General features: G+C 43.1%; 1 protein-coding gene across 3 annotated transcripts; it reads left to right on the top strand.

Moving 5' to 3' along the window:
- The first annotated feature begins 452 nt into the window (after nucleotides 1-452).
- sh2d5 (SH2 domain containing 5) lies at nucleotides 453-25,487 on the top strand. Of its 3 annotated transcripts, none has more exons than XM_034165853.1 (10): nucleotides 453-539; nucleotides 3,423-3,488; nucleotides 3,578-3,658; nucleotides 3,759-3,833; nucleotides 3,918-4,064; nucleotides 10,736-10,936; nucleotides 13,752-13,984; nucleotides 16,139-16,276; nucleotides 16,352-16,511; nucleotides 25,017-25,487. In XM_034165853.1, exons 2-10 carry the CDS (start codon nucleotides 3,438-3,440, stop codon nucleotides 25,209-25,211), a joined length of 1,281 nt encoding a protein of 426 aa, XP_034021744.1. In that variant the 5' UTR covers nucleotides 453-539; nucleotides 3,423-3,437; the 3' UTR covers nucleotides 25,212-25,487. The 3 variants fall into 3 exon arrangements, with proteins under 3 accessions (XP_034021744.1, XP_034021745.1, XP_034021746.1); XM_034165854.1 differs by having other exon boundaries at nucleotides 3,339-3,488; XM_034165855.1 differs by having other exon boundaries at nucleotides 454-539; nucleotides 13,752-13,935; nucleotides 16,174-16,276; nucleotides 25,017-25,484.
- Nucleotides 25,488-25,752: the final 265 nt, after the last annotated feature.

Below are 25,752 nucleotides of genomic sequence, written 5' to 3'. Positions count from 1 at the left end.
TGAACCAGCGTAAAAACAATCTCGACAGCTGATGTGTTGCTCAGAATCTTTAAATTGTTGATTAATTCATAAATCAAGCAACATACCCCTCGATTTCTATTTATCGATGGACAAGTGAAATATCTCACCACCAGATGTCGCTCGAGTGCGATATGTATCGTTTATTTCGGAAGTGTTAAAATCACGAACAGATTAGCTTAAATTGGTCAAGACACTATCATTTTCCTTAAATTACGCGTGTGATAATATAACTGCTCTACCTCGCTCTGTTTTGTTTAAATTTCTTGCGAATAATTAGGTCTTATTAAACATACGCATCGTGAATTGCGCAATGACCGGGAATGTGAAGCAGGAAAAAAAAAACTGCATAAAGACGTTTTCTTCCGTATAATTTTCACATTTTGGGAGCAGAATCCACACTTCCTCTAACACCTGTGGCCCCACCCCTGTCGGGGAGCGCGCGCATACACACACACACACCTGGGACTCGCGCGCCAGGTGAAGGTGAGGAGTGACGGCGAGAAGGAGGCGACTGAAAAGTAAGTTTCTCTGATTTAACGTTTGTTGTGCAACTACAAACGTCAGCTGTGAGGTTCCTGAAGCTTCGGGGAGGTTATCGTTTGTTTCACTGCGGAGATTTACAACAAAGCTTTCGAAACGAGTGTTCGCAAATCTGTCTCAAGTTTTGGAGAATTATTTTGTGGTTAGTGCGCAGCCTACTGTCGGGTTGGTGTACTGCAGCGTAGCGCTGTGGGTTTTCTTGGCTTTCAGACGGGCTTTTTCTTTTTTAAACTAGTTTGATTAAAGTGTAAATTCTGATCTTCGACAACTTCTTCCGTTTCACTTTTAAGGGTAACTCTTTTTTTAAATGGCTAATTTTACCATTCAGAATTATTGTAATCAGTATTTTATCTCGATGCTTTTAAAAGTTAACGTTGCCAAAAATAGTTAAGAATGTAGCACAATTCACAATCATGATTATTCTTTTAGAACTGTTTTCTTCCAGAATATGTGCTAGGAAGGAAGATTTTGTGTGTGTGTGGGGGGGGGGGGGTAGTAATTATATCAATTACATTGATTCAGATGTGATATTTTAAACGCGTAATCAGTGTATCGCCCTGAGCTTTAAAAACATTACATTCGTAATTTTGGCCAATTTTTTTGTTGTAACATTTTAAAGCATCAAGATAAAATACTGTTAGCATAATTCTGGACCTCATGGGACGTTATTTGAAACAAGCTAGCTTCTCACGTAAACGAATGCTAAAATATGAAGGGGAAAAGATTAGCCATTTAAAACCAAAACCTTTTTAAATGTTTTTGCTCTGCTAGGAAAAATGTAATATGTACTTGGTAGAAATGTCTCATCTTAAGCCGCTTATGTGGGATCAGGTCACGGGGGCAACAGCTCCATCAGAGAACCCCAGACTTCTCTTTCCTGTGCCACATTGACCACCTCTGTCTGGTAGAGGTGGGCGGATCGATCCTAATATCGATACCAACGCTGGTATTGATATTAAACATTCCTTGTGTAAAAAGATCGATACTCAAGCTTTTTTTCTCTCCTGCACGCACTGACTGCTGCGCACGCAGATTCATCAAAGTCTACTCTCTGTCTGTAAGAGCAGCGCTGCGCTGTGTCACACAACATGGAGCAACGTACCCTCCCACCTCTGGTCTTTTGTTGTTGCCAGCCATGCAGGTAGGCTCAGCCTGGCCCGCCCACTCAGCGCTCTCCTCGAGTCAGCCCTCTACCTCAGGAGATTTTAAGTTGTATTGAGTGATATTTTTTTAAACAAAAATGTTGATTGTGATAAAGTATTTTGTTGTCATGTACAATGTTTGGCGAAAATCTATGCTAGGTCCTTTGGATCTATGAAGCTTAAATATGAAAAAGTATCGGTATCTATCGGCAATACTGGGCCTGTATTTACTTGGTATAGGATCAATACAAAATTCCCGGTATCGCCCACCTTTACTCTCTGGGGGATCCCGAGGCGTTCCCAGGCCAGTGTGGAGATATTTATCTCTCCACCTAGTCCTGGGTCTTCCCTGGGGTCTTCTCCAAGGTGGACGTACCTGGAACACCTCTAGAGAGGTGCCCATGGGGGCATCCTTACCAGATGCCCGAACCACCTCAGCTGGCTCCTTTCAACATGAAGGAGCAGCGGTTCTACTCCGAGCTTCCCACGGATGACCGAGCTTCTCACCTCACTTCTAAAGCAGAAATGTGCAGTTTTTAAATACTGCCGCAGTCACGTGACCTTCAGCGTATCTACTGCCATGTTTGTTGGTAAAATTGTGCGTGTTTTCCACACAATATGAAGAGTTCAGATGCAAAACCTAGTAAGTTTTTTTTTGTTGTTGTTGTTTGTTTTTTTAATGGAGAAAAATGGAGATTTAAAGGAAACCATATTCGGAAATGCACAAACTTTCATCAATAAAATTAAAACAGTTTGCTCAAATTCTTTCATAGCCAGCACGAGAGTGGCTATACGACCAACCGTTGGGTCAATAAAGTAAATTCACGAGCATATACGCCCAACCACAACCGACCAATGAGGGTGCTTGTAAGCTCACTTCGGTTTCAACACGGGAGGGAAAAAAGGCGGGTATTTTCTCACCGGCTGCGGGAGGGTTCGCAGCCCGCGGAGGAGCTGTGATCTAAAGCGGTTCTGCTTGGCTCATCACACCCATGGAACTGTGTCAAACTAACACCATCTTACAGACAACAAGCAGCATTTTGTTCAAAAACTGTTTCATCGTTGTTAACAGGCTTCCGTTCAAAATGCTTATGAAGTTTGTCTGTTTTCATCCATTGTGGTGTTTTCACAGTAATTAAAGACGGCGCCATTAAATGTGTCAAACATATACTGCAATAGAGCCTTAAAAAGTGGTGTAAAAAACGTAGTTTAGATGCACAAAACATGTCAAATACATGATCGTGGTTGGGTGAATAAGATAAGACGTATTTATTTGCCCAACAGTTGGGCGAATAGCCTTTGCCATTTTGCACACTGATGGTCCCCTTGACAGCCAAGTACATGTTGGCCTCAGCTAAAAATTTATGGTTTTGGAGATACTGGGTTTTGCATCTGAACTCTTCATATGCAGAAGTAGAAAATTTCATAACTAATCCTTGGCTACATCAGAATTCTGCTACTGTGCAAGACTTTGTGAAGTGCACAAAGTTGTTTTACAGACCTGAAAATATTGTTAAAATTGCCAGGTGTGTGTGTGTGTGTGTGTGTGTGTGTGTGTGTGTGTGTGTGTGTGTGTGTGTGTGTGTGTGTGTGTGTGTGTGTGTGTGTGTGTGTGTGTGTTTAAATGCATTTCAGACATTCGCTTGCTAGGCATCAGCAGGGGTCTCCAACCCTGCTCCAGGAGGTCACCTTCTGGTTGTGATTTGTGTGGGTTTGCAGAGATAAACGGGTAACATGGGCGAGGCACCAGTCGGAGAAGATAGCACGGTGACACGATCAGCAGAGGTAAGTCCAGAAATTACTCCAAAATAAATAATCATGTCCATCTCTCACGTGGCTTTGTGTGTTTGTCGCTGGCTCTCTTTGCTGTAAAGTATGTGGGTTCTTTTCCTGTGGACGACAGCTGCTTGGATGATCAGATTGAGCAGCTTCATGCTGCGCTGATGTCCCTCAAAGTAAGTCCAGATCCACGAGAAATTATCTGGAATTTTCACATCTTTCTGGATGAAAACCTCAGATATGTGTAATTGTAACCGCTGGCTTGTTTACAATCAGATGTGCAAGAGACGCAGGCCTGTGTCCCTGAAGTTCTCCATCAAAGGTGTGAAAATGTACAATGAGGATGAAACGGTAAGAATGCTCATTTGTTCATCACGTGAACGTATGGAACGGCTGAGGCCTCGTTTTCAGTCATATGGCTGTCTGTGGCTGCAGACGCTCCTGATGGCTCACGCACTGCACAGAGTCTCATTGTCCACTGCTCGGCCCGTTGACTCCCAGTTTGCCTTCATCTCCCACAACCCAGGCAGCACCGACGCCCAGCTGTACTGCCACGTGTTCAATGCAAGGCATTCCCGAGCGGTAAGCAAATTAATTCATTCATTCTGGTCAAATGTTGTTTCCTCTTTGTTTTTCTCGTTTTGTCATGGTCTGCTGCAAGCCCATTAATGAGCTGTCTGAGAGAGAAAATCCTGCAAGGGTGGCTGGATGACCGACTCCGATTTTGATCAAATTTTCACCATATATTAGTGTATCCATCAAGCAAAATTTTACTTGAATTTTGGTCAGTTCAAAATTTGATGTCAAAATGGCCTCAGATTGTGTTACATTAAAAATGGCCAACTTTGACATCTGTTCTCAATTCTCGACAGGTAGATAGAAAAAGTGAGTGTGATTCCTCTTACAGGGTGCCAGTGACCTTCTAAGACCACTGTTCATTCCGTGGCATATTTCCTTACATTTCTGTAATTGACACTTTTTGAATCCTATGGGTGAGCATTTTCAGGGCCAAATCTGTGTGAGCGGGAAATTTGATATTTCTCATAAATCAGTCAATTTTCTGCTTATTTCAGCAAATAAGATGTCCTTTTCTGTATTTTCCCGTACGCAGAATCAATTTATACAGTTATTTTGGGGATTAGAGGTCAAGGTCATTGATAAAGGTCTAGGTCATTCTTAGATTTTACAATTTTTCACACATCTTTTGGGCTTAACAGGACATTTTAGTGCCTGAAATGATAAAATTTAGTTTGTCTGCATCAATTGATAGAACATATTGTTAGCATAAAGTTAATTGCTAGCATGCACAGTTTTAAGTATCTTTGCATTCTGTGATGTTATCAACTCGATCATTCTAAACGCTGAAGTTGATTAAAAAAAACTTAATTTTTTTATACCAATATACATTTATTCCTAAGAGGTATTTTCTCTTCTCATCCCATGATATGCAAAGTTTACAAACTCAAAAATGTAAAAGTAGAATTTAATGTATATTATATGTAACTAGTATTGTGCAAGGAAAGTTTATTTCTCATAAACTGATAAAGCTTGTATGCATTTTGTGTCAGCTTACCAAGGTAATGACATATATCTATGAAACCAAAGATTGCAAATTAATTACAAATTGTATTTGTACTGATATATCCCACTTTCTGTTTTTGATAGGTCGCTATTGGTGCTCTGTACAAATAAATGGTTGTCTGAGCCACACACAAATATGGTCATATGAACAAGACAAGAACAACGTGACCTCTCAGTCCAAAATTTTGTCAACCTCTTGAACTAAGTCAACTCATGAATAATGATTTCTTCAATCTTTACCAAGCTGTACATCTCAAGAATTCTCACTGTAAATTCAATGGCCCTGGCATTTTAAAATTAGAAATACTCAGCACAAAGCACAAATTCAGACAAACCCCCAGATACAAGGTCTTGGCCTCGGGTAACACTGCAGTATTCTGAATATTGCAGTGTTAATGAAAAACTGCCTCAGTATTTAGTGTTTGAACAATGGCTCAGTTCAGCTCATGAAAAATGGGAGCAAAAACAAATCACGTGACATATCTTATGGTAAATGTATATTGGTATTAAAAAAAATTAACACGTTTTTCATTAACTACTTCTATTTAGAATTCTCAATTTGATAACCTCATTGAATGTGAAGATACTTATTACTGTGCATGTTAGCAATCAACTTTATGCTAACAATATGTTCTATCAATTGATGTAGTCGCAAACTAAATTTGATCGTTCCAAAGAGTTTGGCCATGGTAGGAGAAGGTTCTTTACCCCACAGACTTCTTGTTCATCCTCGGAACACACAGAAGCCCTGCGCTCTGCGAATGCAAGGGCCTCGCAGGTATGTAGGGCCTAACCAAGTCTGCCAGGTAGGAAGGTGCCAGTCCATGAACAGTTTTATAAACCAACAATAAAACTTTAAAATCTGATCTGGCAGAAACCGGTAGCCAATGAAGGGATGCCAGAATGGGTGTAATGTGGTCAAACCTACTTTGTGTCAAAAGTCTGGCAGCAGCATTCTGTACCAACTGAAGTTCTCGAATGCTAGACTGCGGCAGGCCAGAAATAAAGCATTACAATAATCCAGTCTGGAAGAAATAAGCGCATGTATCAAAGTCTCAGCATCAGCCATAGACAGGATGGGACGAATCCTCGCCACATTTCGCAGATGAAAGAAGGCAGTCCTCGTAATGTCTGTAATGTGTGGGGCAAAAGACAATGTAGGATCAAAAAGTACTTCAGATGCTAAAATGTCCTGTTAAGCACATATGTAAAAAATTGCAAAATTTGAGAATGACCTTGACCTTTATCAATGACCTTGACCTCTAATCACCAACGTAACCATATAAATCGATTCTGTGTACTGGAAAACATAGGAAAGCACATCTTATTTGCTGAAATAACCAGAAAATTGACTGATTTGTGAGAAATTTCAAATTTCCCGCTCACCCAGATTTGGCCCTATTAGTGCAGCTGATAACCGAAACAATCCTGCAAATGGTGATACAATCATCAAATTCAGCACAAATACACCTTAGACATTACACTGTTGAAAAAAAAAAAAAAATGATTAGCCACCTGAATTTTCAATAGGCAGCCAGGTAGGGGTCAGTTGAAGAATTACACAGGGGCAAAATTAAAAGATGCTCTAATCATATTGAAAACTACAACCCCTGGCAAAAATTATGGAATCGCCGCCCTCGGAGGATATTCATTCAGTTGTTTAATTTTGTAGAAAAAAGCAGATCACAGACATGACACAAAACTAAAGTCATTTCAAATGGCAACTTTCTGGCTTTAAGAAACACTATAAGAAATCAATAAAAAAAATTGTGGCAGTGAGTAACGGTTACTTTTTTAGACCAAGCAGAGGAAAAAAAAATATGGAATCACTCAATTCTGAGGAAAAAAATATGGAATCATGAAAAACAAAAGAATGCTCCAACACATCACCAGTATTTTGTTGCACCACCTCTGGCTTTTATAACAGCTTGCAGTCTCTGAGGCATGGACTTAATGAGTGACAAACAGTACTCTTCATCAATCTGGCTCCAACTTTCTCTGATTGCTGTTGCCAGATCAGCTTTGCAGGTTGGAGCCTTGTCATGGACCATTTTCTTCAACTTCCACCAAAGATTTTCAATTGGATTAAGATCCGGACTATTTGCACGCCATGACATTGACCCTATCTGTTTTTTTGCAAGGAATGTTTTCACAGTTTTTGCTCTATGGCAAGATGCATTATCACCTTGAAAAATGATTTCATCATCCCCAAACATCCTTTCAATTGATGGGATAAGAAAAGTGTCCAAAATATCAATGTAAACTTGTGCATTTATTGATAATGTAATGACAGCCATCTCCCCAGTGCCTTTACCTGACATGCAGCCCCATATCATCAATGACTGTGGAAATTTACATGTTCTCTTCAGGCAGTCATCTTTATAAATCTCATTGGAACGGCACCAAACAAAAGTTCCAGCATCATCACCTTGCCCAATGCAGATTCGAGATTCATCGCTGAATATGACTTTCATCCAGTCATCCACAGTCCACGATTGCTTTTCCTTAGCCCATTGTAACCTTGTTTTTTTTTCTGTTTAGGTGTTAATGATGGCCTTAGTTTAGCTTTTCTGTATGTAAATCCCATTTCCTTTAGGCGGTTTCTTACAATTCGGTCACAGACGTTGACTCCAGTTTCCTCCCATTCATTCCTCATTTGTTTTGTTGTGCATTTTTGATTTTTGAGACATATTGTTTTAAGTTTTCTGTCTTGACGCTTTGATGTCTTCCTTGGTCTACCAGTATGTTTGCCTTTAACAACCTTCCCATGTTGTTTGTATTTGGTCCAGAGTTTAGAACTGTTACTGACTGCCACAATTTTTTTTTTCTTGATTTCTTATAGTGTTTCTTAAAGCTAGAAAGTTGCCATTTGAAATGACTTTAGTTTTGTGTCATGTCTGTGATCTGCTTTTTTTTATACAAAATTAAACAACTGAATGAACATCCTCCGAGGCCGGTGATTCCATAATTATTTCCAGGTGTTGTATATCACATTATTTGTTTGATCATAACAATTCCAAAAAGGTATAGTTTGGACTATCTACGTTAATTTACACTGCAATATGCCATGCTACATACACTAGACACATTTAGAAAATATATTTCCTAAATTCTGGTACACAGAGAACAACAATACAGGCGTCAAGTAGAGCTGCCACAAACGACTATTTTGATAGTCGACTAGTCAACGATTATTTTTGTGATTAGTCGGATCATATGTAAATTGCAGCTTATCGCATGTTATCGATATTGATACCATTATCGATTCCGCTGATCAATCTGATTCCTTATCAATTCCCTTATCGATACTTCCTGTGAATTTTCTGCGTACTAAAAGTAGGCTTTACAGGTTTTCTATGTCAACATTTTATTGAGTCTTAAAGTAAATAAATATGAAATTTGTCACTGGATCCTTGATCTCTGGACATAAACTCTACATGGTGGTTCCTTGATCTCTGCACATAGACAGAAAAAAATCTATAGTTCTTGTCAAAAGCATTAATGGCATGAAATTCTCTCCATACGTCTGAGCTAAGCTCAACTGGCTGCTGGAGTCTGCAGGTCTGCAGCCATACAGTCTTGGGCCACTGCACGTCAGCCAGGACGTCTCATTTTGGGAGGGGAAAAAAAACATTTTGATCAATTGCAGTTTGTTTGTATTACATTGTTTGGAAAGAGGTGTCATTTGATTTAAATGGCGATTCGCTTTGAAGTTATTAATTCTGAGAGGACTCTATCTTTCTAACTTGACTCGGAGGTGCAGCGTTTGGAGCAACGGAATGGAGGACGATTCTCATTTCTTTCTCACAACAAGAAAGGAGTCCCAGTTAGTCACTTTAAGTGACTCACGATTGACATATTTTAATGGCTTTGAAAGGGTATAAGAAGCGGAGTTGCCGCTTCTGAAGAGGAGCGAAGGAAGCAAAGATCCAACAAAGCAGCAGATCGAAGCACTGCTTCATTGGTTCAAGGTTCAAAGCAAATGACTCGTCGACTACTAAATTAGTTGTTGACGGTTTCAATAGTCGACGTAGTCGTGATTAGTTGACGTAGTTGTGACTAGTCATGGCAGCCCTAGCATCAAGAATTAAGAACTTTCAGTTTCAAAACCGGCTTTTTACTCTATATTTCAATGTAGAGATGGCAAGCATGGCCAAAAGTGGATCATTTAAAAAAAATTGTCTAAAGTTGTTCGGAACATTTTATGGAGTGAAAAAATGTTATGGGGCCCAGGTTTTTATGGTTCTTCTCTTCTGGAAAGTTTCATGGAAATCGGTGATGGTCATCCAGCCAACTTCTCTTTTCTGCATAATTTTCTCTGAGACAGCTCATTAACTCATCTGTCTTCAGATGCTCGCAGTCATAATTATGAAACGATTGCTGGCACATAGTTAAGGTTATTTTGTATGTCTCATTCTCTACATGTGTTTAGTCAGTTGCAGTAATATGAGATGTTGAGTTTTCTTCCATGCTGATACAGAATTTACTTCTTTTTTTTTTACATAAAAGGAACTTTAACTGGCTGACCCAGAATACACTGTTGTGCTGCAAGACATCAGAAACATCAAAGTCAATAAGATGCAACTTTTTGTGTGGGTTTTGCAATAGTCTAGTCAATTTTAAGATGATGTAGTTTGTCAAATTATGCTGTCTTATTGGACAGCGAAGCGTAACACTGTTTTACAGTCAGAAAAGATGTTGTGTGGGCCGCCAGAAGAGGAGGTACTGCTGGCCCACCACCAGAGGGCGCCCTGCCTGAAGTGCGGGCTTCAGGCACGAGAGGGCGCTGCCGCCTACAGGAACAGCCGAGGTGACAGCTGTCACTCATCAACCATGACAGCTGTCACCGATCATCTGCATCACACCTGGAATAAAAGCAGGAAGACACCTCCACCACATCGCCGAGATATCGACTTCAGCGAGAGGTAATATCCTCAGCCATTTGTGGTTACCTTATAATCTGTATATTGTGAGTGTTTGCAGGAGTACCGGTCCCTTGTTTTGTGGAAGCTGAGTGAGTGCAGGACGGCACTCTTTTCCTCTGAGGGATCACTGCATACTCATCAGAATATTGAGTGAGAGGTGGAGGTGGAATTCCCACCATTATTGTTACAGGGTGTACACACACCCACATTTGACTGTCTTTGTTTTCCGCCAGCAGTACCAGATCCGACACGCTGAGACGGTGGCCACCTGGGGACTTCGGGACTTGGCGGCTCCAGTATCCCTCGGGTTCGGTGGCGGTGGAAATCGTGTGGTTCCGGTTCGTCTCCAGATGGGCGTCTCCTATCGTCGAGCCTGCCCACACGACACCTTTATTGATTGACTTGTATTCATTCTGTAATCTGCTGTGTTTGGTTGTGGCATTCACAACAGTAAAGTGTTCTAATTTAACTCCTTCTATTGTCCGTTCATTTACGCCCCCTGTTGTGGGTCCGTGTCACTACACTTTCCCAACAAGATGGTCATATATGACTGAACTACATTTTGATGTGACTGCTACACTGCAGGTTGCTATATCTAAACTTAAATACTGACAGATAAATTTTTGTGAGTTAAATTAAACTTTGAAAGCACTGAAATTGTTTTAATGGTTTGTATTTAAATCCTTGTTTTAACACTGCAGATCTCACAGTAATTATTGGACATGTCTTCCGTCTGGTCTCCTTCAGGCTCAGTTCCTGAACCTTCTGCTTTGCCGCTGCTTCCAGCTGTCTTACTTGGACAAACATCCAGACGAGGCCCAAGAAGACTCAGCCGGCCGCAAGCCTCAACGTAACCCGTCGCTGCTCAATCACGGGTTCCCTCTCAGTGTTAGTGCTCTCGTGTCCTTCAGGAGAGCTCCGTTTCAGGGATTGTTGCCTGGGATTAAGGTTTGGATTTCAGTTTTTTTTTTTTTTTTTTTTTTTTTAAGTTTTACTACTGCTGGGTAAATGCATTTAAAGTGAGTATTATAGTTTTAATAAGTAAACTGTCAAGTTTAGCATAAAGTGGGAAGTTGTAATTGCAATTATAAGTCTGCATAAAACTTTTTGGGATGTTTGGAAAATGGTGCTGTAAGTAACCAGTATGTATTTTCACTGCATATTAAAATATGATTTAAATTTCAATGAAAGCAAAACAGGGTGGCTGGGCACTCCCTTAGAGATAGGGGGAGGAGCTCAGAGTCGAGCTGCTGCTCCTCCATGTTGAAAGGAGCCAGCTGAGGTGGCTCGGGCATCTTTTCCGGATGCCCCCTGGACGCCTCGCTGGAGAGGTGTTTCCAGGCATGTCCCATCTGGAGGAGGCCCCGGGGAAGACCCAGGACACGCTGGAGGGACTACGTCTCTCAGCTGGCTTGGGAACACCTCGGGGTTCCCCTGGAGGAGCTCAGGGAGGTGTGTGTGGATCGGGAGGTCTGGGTGGCTTTGCTTGAGCTGCTCTCCCCGCGACCCGACTCCAGATAAAGTGGAAGAAAATGGATGGATGGATGAAAGCAAAACAGAGGTAATGCTCTTTGGACCCAGTGGTGTCTGTGCTGTGCCCCCTTTTAGACTTGGGCCCTCTGCAGCCACCCCCAAGACCCACAGTTACCAACCCTGGTGTAAAACTAGATTGTGACTTTTTTAACTGGATAAACAGATAATGGTCTTATTCATATTTCCATCACATCTCACTAGATTACTGTGAAGGACTTTAGGTTGGTTTTCGCCACATAAGCAGTGGTTTAAAAAATTTGGTTAAGTGTGACGTAACCCATCACGTGATTTCCAACCTCCGGGTCCAAACAAAAAAAAATGTGCGCTTTGTCAGCTGTTTGTGGTCGTTGGTCGTCTGCATCAGCTGAGCTTCTTTCGAAGCTAAGACTTCACAGCCGGAGTTACCGGATGTGGGACCGAGTGAATAGGTCGGAAACCTCACCGGAGCTGTCGTCTTATAGATTCCCAGCCAGTGACAGAATCAGAAGTGGCTACAGCTGATCTACCATGGCCTTTTTGTTTTGATTGCTGATGCTGTAGCGGCTGTACCAACCATTTATGAAATGAATCTCGTCAATTTACATAACCATAAGTGTTTTGTTTGGACCTAGAAACAGATTTATCACGTGATGCGTTACATCAGGGCTTAACTCACACAGTCTCAAAAAATTGTAGCAAAATGTGACTATTTGGAGGCAGCCTGGAACACTGGAGGCAACTTTTTTTTTGGCACAATGGTTCTTTTGGGCTTTTATTGTTTTCAGATTTTTTTTTTTTTTTTCCTAAAACACAGAATTGCAAGATTATCTAGATTTGACAGAATCATATTCTTGAGCCTTGAGTTATAAAAAAGATCAGACTGCTTCAAAAAAAAGCTGAAATTTAGCTGTATCTGGAAAGTTTGGGGTCCCTTGCTAGAGCTGTTGCCCTCGCGACCCGATCCTGGATAAGCGGTTGAAGATGAGTCTCTAAACACTACTGTGACACTATTTAAGTTACTTAACCAATAAGTAATCACAGGTGTACAAATTAAAATGTTAATTTGACTTGATCTTGAAATTATCAAATTATGACATTTCATCCTATTCCGTTTTTTTTTTCCCCCCCACATAAATATGGATGCTCATTTGTAATTTGACCTTTCTTGCAATGAATGAAAAATGGCTGTAAATGAATGTGAAGCTAGGATGGCAAATATTTTTTTTCTCTCTCTCTCTGTGTGACCTTTTATTGTGGCCAGCCTAAGGCACACCTGTGCAATAATCATACTGTCTAATCAGCATCTTGATATGCCACACCTGTAAGGTGAGATCAATTATCTCAGCAAAAGAGAAGCGCTCACTAACACAGATTTAGACTGATTTGTGAACAGTGTTTCAGAAAAATAAGTCTTTTGTGTATATAGAAAATGTTTTAGATCTTTGAGTTAAGCTCATGAAAAATGGGAGCAAAAACAAAAGTGAATTTATATTTTTGTTCAGTGTATACTTACAGAACGCATGAATAGATCCTTGTCAATTGATTGGTTTGTTTGTCACGTGACATGGTTTATTCGTACCATTTGCCATTGTGTTCATTTACCGTGGAGCTTTGGTGCTGTTTACTGTGTAATTTTGGTACTCTGTAGTGCTATTGCATGCCGTGACCACCAGGTGCACTAGCGGCAACGGCGCTTAGCTTAAAAACAAACATGGTGGGGTTTGTTTTGATGACAGATGATGATTTGAGTGAGCTTATTATCAGTATGCCATAGACCGTCTGGAGGCATTTGCAGTATTCGCTGTGATGTCTCAAGGTGAAGTAGAAGTGCTGTTGGATGAGAAGCGCGATAAATTTTTGTTGTGCGTTTTTTGCTGGACTGAGGAGAGCAGACAGCAGTCTGTACACAAAGAAGTTAATCCACGGCATCAGATACGGCCTACATAGGCAGGATTGTTTTTGAACTATCTGACTGTTTTTGCAAGCTGACTAAGAGCAATTTTGGATTGGACTGCTTATTTAAAGTTTGTGTTGAACGATTTGGAATCTCTTGACCTCAAAGGACCAGCGTTGCACACCAAATGTAAGTCCCTTTCCTCTTGTTTATAAATTAATAAAATATCAAATGACAAGGATTTATTTTAGGCATTATATACAACAAATGATGAATGTTTTTTCATTTGTGTAATGTACAGAATATTTCAGCTATATATATATATATAAAAAACATTTGTGTGTTTGTTTTGTGCAGAAGAGCTCAAAAGCATCCGGTGATCAGCAAACCAGCCAAGAAGAAACCTTTGTGACCTCCTCCCCCTCACTTGTGCGCAAGAAAGCCATTCGTGAGAAAGTCCTGCGCTCTGGGGCATACCGCTCCTTCACGTTCACGCCGCTCAAACAGCGCTGTGTTCAGGAGCGACTGGGCTCCTCACAAGGTGGGCCAAGTGTTCACAAAGCGGTTTCCAGAGTCAAAAAGCTTCTTAGGTAAAGCAAACCCTCAGTGTTTGGCCCAGGTCCCACCACCACGACTACTAAAGGTGCGACAGACTCGACCGCTAGGAGTGGTCCTGAAGAAATTGTGCTTCTCGTTGACATACGCCGTTAATGATTCACACCAGTTTGACTTTCAGTGATCTGGCGTCATAAGCCTGATGGGACTGGAAGCTGTTTGCATCTAAAACAGAATGCGGATCTTGACACATTTCCAGCTTTGCAGACGGACCCACATTTAGAGTATGCCTATACGGTTGGATCATACAAGTTTTTCCCACATGCTTGCAAATATGAGGGGGGTTCATTAAAGATTTCCCCTGACCAACTTCCCGTGTACTGAGAGGAACGAAACTTGGCACGTTTATTAGTCTTTCTCTATATAAGTACCACCAAGGGTGACACACTTCTCCCATCGCTTTATGCAGCTGTGAAGGCCTCCCTGTAGAAGTCCCCAGATTGCATCTGAAGCCACTACCTGACCTCGAAAATAAGCTCCTCATCGCCTGAGAAGTGCTTTCCCTTCAAAAAGGACTTCATGGTTAGGAAGGTGAAAGTCTGATGGTGCGAGGCCGGGAGAGTAAGGTGGGTGAGGTAGGATTTCATAGCCTCAGGACAGTGCTTCCTTCTGGGCAACATTGTGAACTGGGGCATTGTCTTGCAGGAGGCGGATTCCTTTTGTTCAGCATGCCGTGCCTCTCGGTTTTGATGGCCACCCGCAATTTCTGCAACAGTGAAGCATAGTATGTCCTGTTAATTGTGGCACCCTTTTCCAGGAAATCCATCATCGCTGCGCTGGTCCCAAAAGACTGTGAGCATGACCTTGCCGGCCAAGGGTTGAACCCGTGCTTTCTTTGGAGGTGGCGAGTCAAAATGCTTCCATTGCTTCGACTGGGCTTTAGTTTCTGGATCACAATGATGGACCCATGTTTCGTCTTGCATGAATAGTCTGTTGAAGAAATTCTCCTAGTTGCCTTGACACATGTCCAAAAGGGCCTGGGAGTACTTGACTTGTTCCTGTATCTGGAAAGGTGTGAGCATCCTGGGAATCCACCGTACAGACACCTTTCACATGTGCAAATGGTCATGAATGATTTTTTTCACCAACCCCACACTGATCTTGACATCTTGGGCTAGTTAGCGAACGGTTGTGCGGTGATCCTCCAAAATGGCGGCCTCAAATTGCCGGTTAGTGCCTTCATCAATGGCGGAATGTGGTCGCCCGGGAATCGGAGCTGTTTCCACAGATGTCCGACCACACTTGAATTGACGATGCCAGTGTTTAACAACATCATAAGATGGGGCATCCTCGCCATAAGTCTCTTTCATCTCATCGAACGTCTCTGTCGGTGTGTGGCCTTTCAAATACAGGAACCTGATAACTGCTCTACACTCAACTGGCTCCATGATGCGACTTTGCTTTACTTGAGCACCTGCAGCAAAGGAACGAATGAGTTCTGAGCTGAAAATTGTCATGTTACCTCTTGAGATACGCATGCATGTGCAATTTCACGCTCCTACAGTAACCAGAAGTGGGTCAGGGGAAATCTTTAATGAACCCCCCACATATGTCTTCTCTGTATTCCATCCACATCTCCCATTTTTGGATTTGTGGAACCTGGCATGAGTCACATAATCTATATATCCACATAACTGAAAATGGCATTATGTTATGATAAATAACCACGGAATTCGCATATAGTCACATAACTGAAAATGGTGTTATGATATGCTAAATAACCACAAGACAAGCAATCTCGTCATGTGATTGTCTACACGGATGTGACAAGTAATGACTTTGTCAAAGGACAATTGAACATGTTAAGTCAGGACAAAAGTCTACAATGTGACGGAAAGCCTTTGAATCGTAGTTGTTGGACTGTTCAACCATGGCGGTTACGTCTTGCCTCATCATGGGTAGTCTTGGTGGCTGGGCCAGGCTTTAGGTGATGGACCGTCACTCAGGGTGATGTGGTGGCACATTGGTCTGCACTAGTGATTTTTGGGAATATTAGAGTGTTGGATAATCTTTCACGTGGGTAAAAGTAATTTCTCTTGAGTTGAATGTTCTATAACATGAACTTTTGAGTTATTTCATCACCACTTGCAGTATTCTGCTTTGTTTAAACTAAGCAGTTCTTTTACCAGTCTTGGATTATACTGGAGGTTTCACTGTGGAACAGGAAAGGAACAAGACAAGGACGTGAGGAGTTCACATGCCCCCAGCTTGGCCGAAACGGAAGAGGCATTGGCTCAGGCGGTCTGGTGTTGGGCTGGCATTGCGACGTGAGCACCCCTCCAAAATTCAGTGTGTCTTTCAGAACCTCCAAATATCTTTTTAAGAGTGTTTCTCTTTTGTAGTGACAGCAGCTATTCCCTGCTTGCAGAAGATGTTCTAGGATCATACCTCCTCTGCCCACATCCCAAGAAACACAAGTGTGGCTCTCTGATCATTCGTTTCCCCTGTGGACTCGTCACCTACCTCATAGAAAACAGCCGCAAAGGCAAATTCCTGCTGGAGGTGATTGTCCTCTTTGGGCAGACTAGCATTTGCTTTGACTTGAAATGAAACTGAAGTTGCACAGAAGAAGCAATTTGCTAAGAAACTGTCAAATTTCCCTCTTGATAAAGATCCTGTTTTCTGATCAACTCGATACTTTGCACACATTTAAATTGTAAAAGAATTTCTGTGACCATGTCAACTTTGGGAACATGCATCGGTGCCACAAAATGTAACAAATATTTCACCCTTGTAGTAACTGTATGAATGTCAGCATGCCCAAATTTGGAAATCTGGTAAAATTTGGGAAATTTTGATCATTGTAATTACATTAATTTCATAAATCTAGGTGCTTGATTGGATTATTCAAGGCCCATTTTCCCTGAAGTCCCTCCTCTTTTGTAACTTTTATGATCTGGGCTACAATTTAAAGTATTTAGTGTCTGAACAATGACTCACTCTGAAACCTGTCTGTAATAGACCTGCTGCTACATGTTTTGAAGAGGTGTGTTCTAAAAATTTGAGATTTAGTATCTGTAAGCAACCACTATGTCCTCACATAACTCCACTGATCTAATTATTTTAAGACATAGCTTTCTCAAATCACTGGTTGTGGAACATATTGCTAGTTAGCTGGATATTGGATATTGTGTCAACATGGCATACTTGACTGATAGGCTGCATAGTCCATGAGCCTGACAGCAGTTTTGTCTTAAGAGGACTAAACAACACTTAGAATCCAACCCTAGTATACCATGGCTAACACAACTATGTATGCTGGCCATCTCAAAGTGGTAGGGATCAGTGAAGGATTACACAGGGGTCAACATTTAAAATGCTCCAGTCATACTGAAATGCAGACCCACTCTATTTGTCTGATCATAAAGATTCTAAAAAGGTATAGTTTGGACTGAACAGCTATGCTGTTAAAATAAAACAGTCAATTTCAGTTTGTACTGGGATCCAAAGATAGTTGCTCAAATTTTTGTTACGTTTTTTAAAAAAGTGACAGATTACTGGTTGAGATAATGGGGTTTGAAAAGTAATAGTTCGTATGCTGTTTTATGCTTAGTTATCACATTAAGGGGTAATATACAGTAGTGTTCAGAATAATAGTAGTGCTATGTGACTAAAAAGATTAATCCAGGTTTTGAGTATATTTCTTATTGTTACATGGGAAACAAGGTACCAGTAGATTCAGCAGATTCTCACAAATCCAACAAGACCAAGCATTCATGATATGCACACTCTTAAGGCTATGAAATTGGGCTATTAGTAGTAAAAAAAAAAAAGTAGAAAAGGGGGTGTTCACAATAATAGTCTGGCATTCAGTCAGTGAGTTCATCAATTTTGTGGAACAAACAGGTGTGAATCAGGTGTCCCCTATTTAAGGATGAAGACAGCACCTGTTGAACATGCTTTTCTCTTTGAAAGCCTGAGGAAAATGGGACGTTCAAGACATTGTTCAGAAGAACAGCATAATTTGATTAAAAAGTTGATTGGAGAGGTGAAAACTTATACACAGGTGCAAAACGTTATAGGCTGTTCATCTACAATGATCTCCAATGCTTTAAAATGGACAAAAAAAAAAACAGACGCGTGGAAGAAAATGGAAAACAACCATCAAAATGGATAGAAGAATAACCAGAATGGCAAAGGCTCACCCATTGATCAGCTCCAGGATGATCAAAGACAGTCTGGAGTTACCTGTAAGTGCTGTGACAGTTAGAAGACACCTGTGTGAAGCTAATTTATTTGCAAGAATCCCCCGCAAAGTCCCTCTGTTAAATAAAAGATGTGCAGAAGAGGTTACAATCAACTGGCCTAAGAGAAATGGAGGAATATTTTGTGGACTGATGAGAGTAAAATTGTTCTTTTTGGGTCCAAGGGCCGCAGACAGTTTGTGAGATGACCCCCAAACTCTGAATTCAAGCCACAGTTCACAGTGAAGACAGTGAAGCATGGTGGGGCAAGCACCATGATATGGGCATGTTTCTCCTACTATGGAGTTGGGCCTATATATTGCATACCAGGTATCATGGATCAGTTTGGATATGTCAAAATACTTGAAGAGGTCATGTTGCTTTATGCTGAAGAGGACATGCCCTTGAAATGGGTGTTTCGACAAGACAGTGACCCCAAGCACACTAGTAAACAAGCAAAATCTTGGTTCCAACCAACAAAATTAATGCCTCACAGATGTGAAGAAATCATGAAAAACTGGTTATACAACTAAATACTAGTTTAGTGATTCACAGGATTGCTAAAAAAGCAGTTTGAACATAATAGTTTTGAGTTTGTAGCATCAACAGCAGATGCTGCTGTTATTGTGAATTCCCCCTTTTCTACTTTTTTTTCTAATAGCCCAGTTTCATAGCCTTAAGAGTGTACATATCATGAATGCTTGGTCTTGTTGGATTTGTGAGAATCTACTGGTACCTTGTTTCCCATGTAACAATAAGAAATATACTCAAAACCTGGATTAATCTTTTTAGTCACATAGCACTACTATTATTCTGAACACTACTGCATGTCATAGAATGGCCATCAACCTTGTTTGACAGTCACTTTGGAGACCAAGCATTCACCACAACACTATTGAATTTACAACCCCAATCCCAATGAAGTTGCGACGTTGTGTAAAATGTAAATAAAAACAGAATACAAAAATTTTCAAATCCTCTTCAATCTATATTCAATTGAATACACCACAAAGATGAGATATTTAATGTTCAAACTGATAAACTTTACTGTTTTGTGCAAATATTTGCTCATTTTTGAAATGGATGCCTGCAACATGTTTCAAAAAAGTTGGGACAGTGGTATGTTTACCACTGTTACATCACCTTTCCTTTTAACAACACTCAGTAAGCGTTTGGGAACTGAGGACACTAATTGTTGAAGCTTTATAGGTGGAATTCTTTCCCATTCTTGCTTGATGTACGACTTCAGTTGTTCAACAGTCCGGGGTCTCTGTTGTCGTATTTTGCGCTTCATAATGGGCCACACATTTTCAATGGGTGACAGATCTGGACTGCAGGCAGGCCAGTCCAGTATCCACACTCTTGTACTACAAAGCCACGCTGTTGTAACACGTGCAGAATGTGGCTTGGCATTGTCTTGCTGAAATAAGCAGGGACATCCCTGAAAAGACATTGCTTGGATGGCAGCATGTGTTGCTCCAAAACCTGGATGTACAGTGGGGAAAATAAGTATTTGACCCTCTGTCAGTTTTGCAGGTTTTCCCCACCTACAAAGAATGGAGAGGTCTGTAATTTTTATCGTACGTACACTTCAACTGTGAGAGACAGAATCTAAAAAAAAAAATCCGGAAAATCACATTGTATGACTTTTAAATAAATTTGCATTTTATTGCATAAAATAAGTATTTGACCCCCTACCAACCAGCAAGAATTCTGGCTCTCAGACCTGTTAATTTTTCTTTAAGAAGCCCTCTTATTCTGCACTCTTTACCTGTATTAATTGCACCTGTTTGAATGTGTTACCTGTATAAAAACACCTGTTCACACACCCAATCAATCACTCCAACCTGTCCACCATAGCCAAGACCAAAGAGCTGTCGAAGGACACCAGGGACAAAATCTTACTTTGTGGGGTATGGATGATTCTGAGAAAGCTCAGAGCTACACGGGAGGACCTGGTCAATGACCTGAAGAGAGCTGGGACCACAGTCACAAAGATTACATTAGTAATACATGATGCTGTCATGGTTTAAAGTCCTGCAGGGCAGCAAGGTCCCCCTGCTGAAGCCAGCACATGTCCAGGCCCATTTCAAGTTCACCAGTGACCATCTGGATGATCCAGAGGAGGCATGGGAGAAGGTCATGTGGTCAGATGAGACCAAAATAGAGCGTTTTGGAATCAACTCCACTTACCATGTTTAGAGGATGAGAACAACCCCAAGAAAACCATCCCAACCGTGAAGCATTGGGGGTGGAAACATCATACTCTGGGGGGTGCTCTTCTGCAAAAGGGACAGGACGACTGCACCATATTGAAGGGAGGATGGATGGGGTCATGTATTGTGAGATTTTGGCAAACAACCTCCTTCCCTCAGTAAGAGCATTGAAGAAGGGTCATGGCTGGGTCTTCAGCATGACAATGACCCCAAACACACAGCCAGGGCAACTAAGGAGGGGCTCCTTAAGGAAGCATTTCAAGGTCCTGCAGTGGCCTGGCTCCAGACCTGAACTCAAGAGAAAATCTTTGGAGGGAGCTGAAACTCCAAACCTGAAAGATTTGGAGAAGATCTGTATGGAGGAGTGGACCAAAATCCCTGTTGCAGTGTGTGAAAATTTGGTCAAGAACTACAGGAATGTCTGAACTCTGTAATGGCAGACAAATGTTTCTGTACCAATTGCTAAGCTTTGTTTTTCTAGGGCAGGGGTGGGCAGTCATGTGCCATGAAAGGCCGAGACCATGCAGGTTTTCCTTGCTACCAATCACCCTCAGCAGGGTGATTTAATTAATGATCAGGTGGTTTATGCTCAAGGGAGAAGCTAATCAGCAACCCACCTGCTGAGGTACCTCCATGACCAGTAAAAAAAAAATCAAGGACCGAGATGTCGCACGGTAGGGCGGAAGCCGGTGCCCCACATGGAGCCAGGCCTGGGGTTGGGGCTCGCGCCCGAGCGCAGGTGGTCGGGCCTTAGCCCATGGGGCCCGGCCCGGGCTCAGCCCGAAAGAAGCAACGTGGGCCCGCCCTCCTGTGGGTTCACCACCTGCAGAGGGGGCCATGGGGTCGGGTTGCAGAAGAGGATTTGGTGGCGGTCGATGGCGGGTGGCCCGGCGGGCCTGGTCCATGCTCACAGCCCCTGGCTGTTGGGACGTGGAATGTCACCTCGCTGGGGGGGGGGAAGGAGCCTGAGCTTGTGCGGGAGGTTGAGAGATACCGACTAGAGATAGACGGGCTCACCTCCACACACAGCTTGGGCTCTGGTACCCAACTCCTGGAGAGGGGCTGGATCCTTCATTTTTCTGGCATTGCCCACAGGGAGAGGCGGAGAGCTGGGTTCGCATTGCTTATTGCTCCCCAGCTCAGTCGCACATGTGTTGGAGTTCACTTCTGGGGGAATGAGAGGGTCGCGTCCCTACGCCTTCGGGTCGGGGACAGGTCTCTCACCGTGTCTCGGCCTACGGGCCGAGCAGCAGTGCAGAGTACCCGACCTTCCTGGAATCCCTGGGAGGGTACTAGATAGCACTCCGAATGGGGACTCCATTGTTCTCCTGGGGGATTTCAACGCCCACGTGGGCAGCGAAAGTAAGACCTGGAGGGGGTTGATTGGGAAGCACGGCCTCCCCGATCTGAACCCGAATGGTGTTCAGCTGTTGGACTTCTGTGCTAGTCACAGTTTGTCCATCACAAACACCTTGTTCGAGCACAAGGGTGTCCATAAGTGCACGTGGCACCAGGACACCTGAGCCAGAGGTTGATGATCGACTTTGTAGTCGTATCATCTGACCCTTCGGCACATGTCTCGGACACTCGAGTAAAGAGAGGGTAGGGCAGAGCTGTCGACCTATCACCACCTGGTGGTGAGTTGGATCCGCTGGGAGGGGAGGAAGCCGGTCAGACCTGGCAGGCCCAAATGTATTGTGAGGGTCTGCTGGGAACAACTGGCGGAACACTCTGTCAGCGAGGTCTTCAGCTCCCACCTCCAGGAGAGCTTCTCCCAGATCCCGGCGGAGGTTGGAGACATGGAGTCCGAGTGGACCATGTTCTCCACCTCCATTGTCGATGCGGCCGCTCGTAGCTGTGGTCACAAGGTCTCTGGTGCCTGTCGTGGCGGCAATCCCCAAACCCGGTGGCGGACACCGGAAGTAAGGGATACCGTCAAGCTGAAGGAGGAGTCCTACTTATCTTTGTTGGTAGGTGGGACCCCAGAGGCAGCTGACAGGTACCAGCAGGCCAAGCGTGCCACAGCCCCCAAAAACTCGGGTCTGGGAGGAGTTTGGGGAGGCCATGGAGGAGGACTATCGGTCGGCCATTACCCAGGCCGAAGTCACTGAGGTGGTTAGAAAGCTCCTCGGTGGCAAGGCTCCTGGGGTGGATGAAATCCATCCTGAGTACCTTAAGTCTCTGGATGTTATGGGACTGTCTTGGCTGACACGCCTCTGCAACATTGCGTGGTGATCGGGGACAGTGCCGCTGGATTGGCAGACCGGGGGACTGGAGGGTGTGTTCCAACTATAGGGGGATCACACTTCTCAGCCTCCCCGGTAAGGTCTGTTCCAGAGTACTGGAGAGGAGAGTTCGATCGATGGTCGAACCTCGGATTCAGGAGGAGCAGTGTGGTTTTTGTCCTGGTTGCGGCACACTGTACCAGCTCTACACGCTCCATCGGGTGCTCGAGGGTTCATGGGAGTTCGCCCAACCAGTCCACATGTGTTTTGTGGATCTGGAGAACGCGTTCGACCGTGTCCCTCGGGGCACCCTGTGGGGAGTGCTCTGGGAGTACGGGGTCCGGGGTCCTTTGCTAAGGGCTATCCGGTACCTGTACGACCGCAGCAGGAGCTTGATTCGCATTGCCGGTAGTAAGTCAAACCTGTTTCCAATGCACGTTGGCCTTCGCCAGGGCTGCCTTTTGTCACCGGTTCTGTTCATTATTTTTATGCACAGAATTTCTAGGCGCGGCCAGGGTGTAGAGGGGGTCTGGTTTGGGACCCACAGAATCTCGTCTCTGCTGTTTGCGGATGATGTGGTTCTGTTGGCTTCGTCAAATCAGGACCTTCAGCGTGCACTGGGGTGGTTGCAGCCGAAGTGTGAAGCATCGGGATGAAAATCTGCACCTCCAAATCCGAGGCCATGGTTCTCGACCGCAAAAAGGGGCTTTGCCCTCTTGAGGTCAGTGGAGTGTCCTTGCCTCAAGTGGAGGAGTTTAAGTATCTCGGGGTCTTGTTCACGAGTGAGGGACAGATGGAGTGTGGGATCGGTGCAGCATCTGCAGTGATGCGGTTGCTGTATCGGACCGTCGTGGTGAAGAGAGAGCTGAGTAGGGGGGCAAAGCTCTCGATTTACCGATCGATCTACGTTCTGATCCTCACCTATGGTCATTAGATTTGGCTCATGACTGAAAGAACGAGATCGCGAGTACAAGCGGCCGAGATGAGTTTCCTCCGCAGGTTGGCTGGGTGCTCCCTTAGAGATAGGGTGAGGAGCTCGGTCACTCGGGAGGAGCTCGGAGTCAAGCCGCTGCTCCTCCACATCGAAAGGAGTCAGTTGAGGTGGCTCGGGCATCTTTTCCGGATGCCCCCTGGACGCCTCACTGGAGAGGTGTTCCGGGCACGTCCCATTGGGAGGAGGCCCCGGGGAAGACCCAGGACACGCTGGAGGGACTACATCTCTCGGCTGGCTTGGGAACGCCTTGGGGTTCCCCCGGAGGAGCTGGGGGAGGTGTGTGTAGATTTGGGGGGGGGAGGTGTGTGTAGATCGGCAGGTCTGGGCGGCTTTGCTTGAGCTGCTGCCCCTGTGACCCGACTCCGGATAAAGCGGAAGAAAATGGATGGTTTTCTGAAGTGTTCATGAGCCCACGCCTTAAGATCCTTTACACAATGATGTTGGTTTTTAATGCAGTGCCGCCTCTTCGAAGATCATGGGCATTCAGTGTTTTCAGCCTTGCCGCTTATGTGTAGAAGGTTCTCCAGATTCTCTGAATCTTCTGATTATATTATGGATTGTAGATAATGGAATCCCTAAATTCCTTGCAATTGAATGTTGAGAAACATTGTTAATAACTGCATGAAAAAAAAAATAGTCCAACAGTTTAAGAACAAAGTGGTGATCCTCGCCCCATCTTTGCTTGTGAACGGCTGAGCCTTTTGGAGATGCTCCTTTTATACCCAATCATGACACACAATTACTGTCCTCAGTAAGGTGATGTAACACAGTGGTAAACATACTGTTGTCCCAGTTTTCTTAAAACGTTTTGCAGGCATCCATTTCAAAACAAGCAAATATTTGCACAAAAACAAATTTATCAGTTTGAACATTAAATATCTTGTCTTTGTGGTGTATTCAATTGAATATAGGTTGAAGAGGATTTGAAAATCATTGTATTCTGTTTTTATTTACATTTTACACAATGTCCCAACTTCATAGGAATTGGGGTTGTATTAATCCTACTGGTGCAACCAATTGCTTGCATCAATTTTTACCAAAATTGTAGTAACTGTAATTGACCCCTACCTGGTTCTGGTTGCCACCTTGGGATGACACAGTTGTGTAGGCCATGGTATACTGAAGATGCCATGTATATGTTTAATCCCCTTAAGTGGTACCAGAAACCTACTTTGTGCATGGACTAGAATATATATGTGTGTGTGTATTCTCCATGTGAAAACTTGGAACTTTGATCACTGATTATTGCAGTTACCTGTTGACAGCATAGCGGTCCATACAAATATTTTCCGGAAACCAACCTTATCTAAATGGTGTCATAATGCCAGTTGTTGTGGTACGAATTTATCTAGTCATTTTGTATTTGTTTGTGTTTCCCTTTGTGACAGAAATGCAAGACTGAGTTTAGTTCCTTAGCAGAGCTGATCGAACACTACACACAGTACCAGGATGAGCTGCCGTGTCTGCTGAGCTGTGCCCGCGTCAATCACTGTTACGAGTGGGAAGAAGATTCCGGCAGACGGCAGCCAGGACGGCTGAGTAAGAATCTGAACAAAAGTACCCACAGCAAGCAATGGGTTTAAACCGTGGACAGTGCAATACGTGGACTACTAACCTCTACGCACCCAAAAATACTAAACCAGGACACCTTTCCCCTTTTGTGCACATAATGTTTTTACTGAAAATCACAATTGGTGTAATATGGAGGCTTTACAAACTGTTTATAAATCGCAATGCACAGATTAACTGTGTGCACTTACAGTGTGTATTGTAGAAGTTTGTCAATGTAAGGGTACTTTTTCTTTTTGTCAGATGTAATCTTGCTTTTTTTTTGTCTTTCTGTTTAGTCTTTTTTCTTGCTTTTTTTTTGTCTTTCTGTTTAGTCTTTTTTCATATATATTTTTTAATAGAAGTCTGTAAGGCAGGAGAGAATTCTAAGTGTTTTTAAAGGCACAAAATATTAACTAGTGTAACTGTTCAATACAGGTTCTGTAAGAACCTCCAGTGTTGGTACCATAAATACGTGTACAGACAGTTATACCAGAGGGTAACACCATAATTTTTTCTTCTTCTCTTGTGTTATGAATGTGACACATTTGAGCAAACTGTTAATCAGTTGTATCT

The sequence above is a fragment of the Thalassophryne amazonica genome, chromosome 3 (genome assembly GCF_902500255.1).
Source record: "Thalassophryne amazonica chromosome 3, fThaAma1.1, whole genome shotgun sequence".
In the NCBI taxonomy this organism is placed as follows: domain Eukaryota; kingdom Metazoa; phylum Chordata; class Actinopteri; order Batrachoidiformes; family Batrachoididae; genus Thalassophryne; species Thalassophryne amazonica.
Note: the sequence above shows the minus strand (reverse complement) of the source record. Positions and strands in the feature narration are given on the sequence as shown.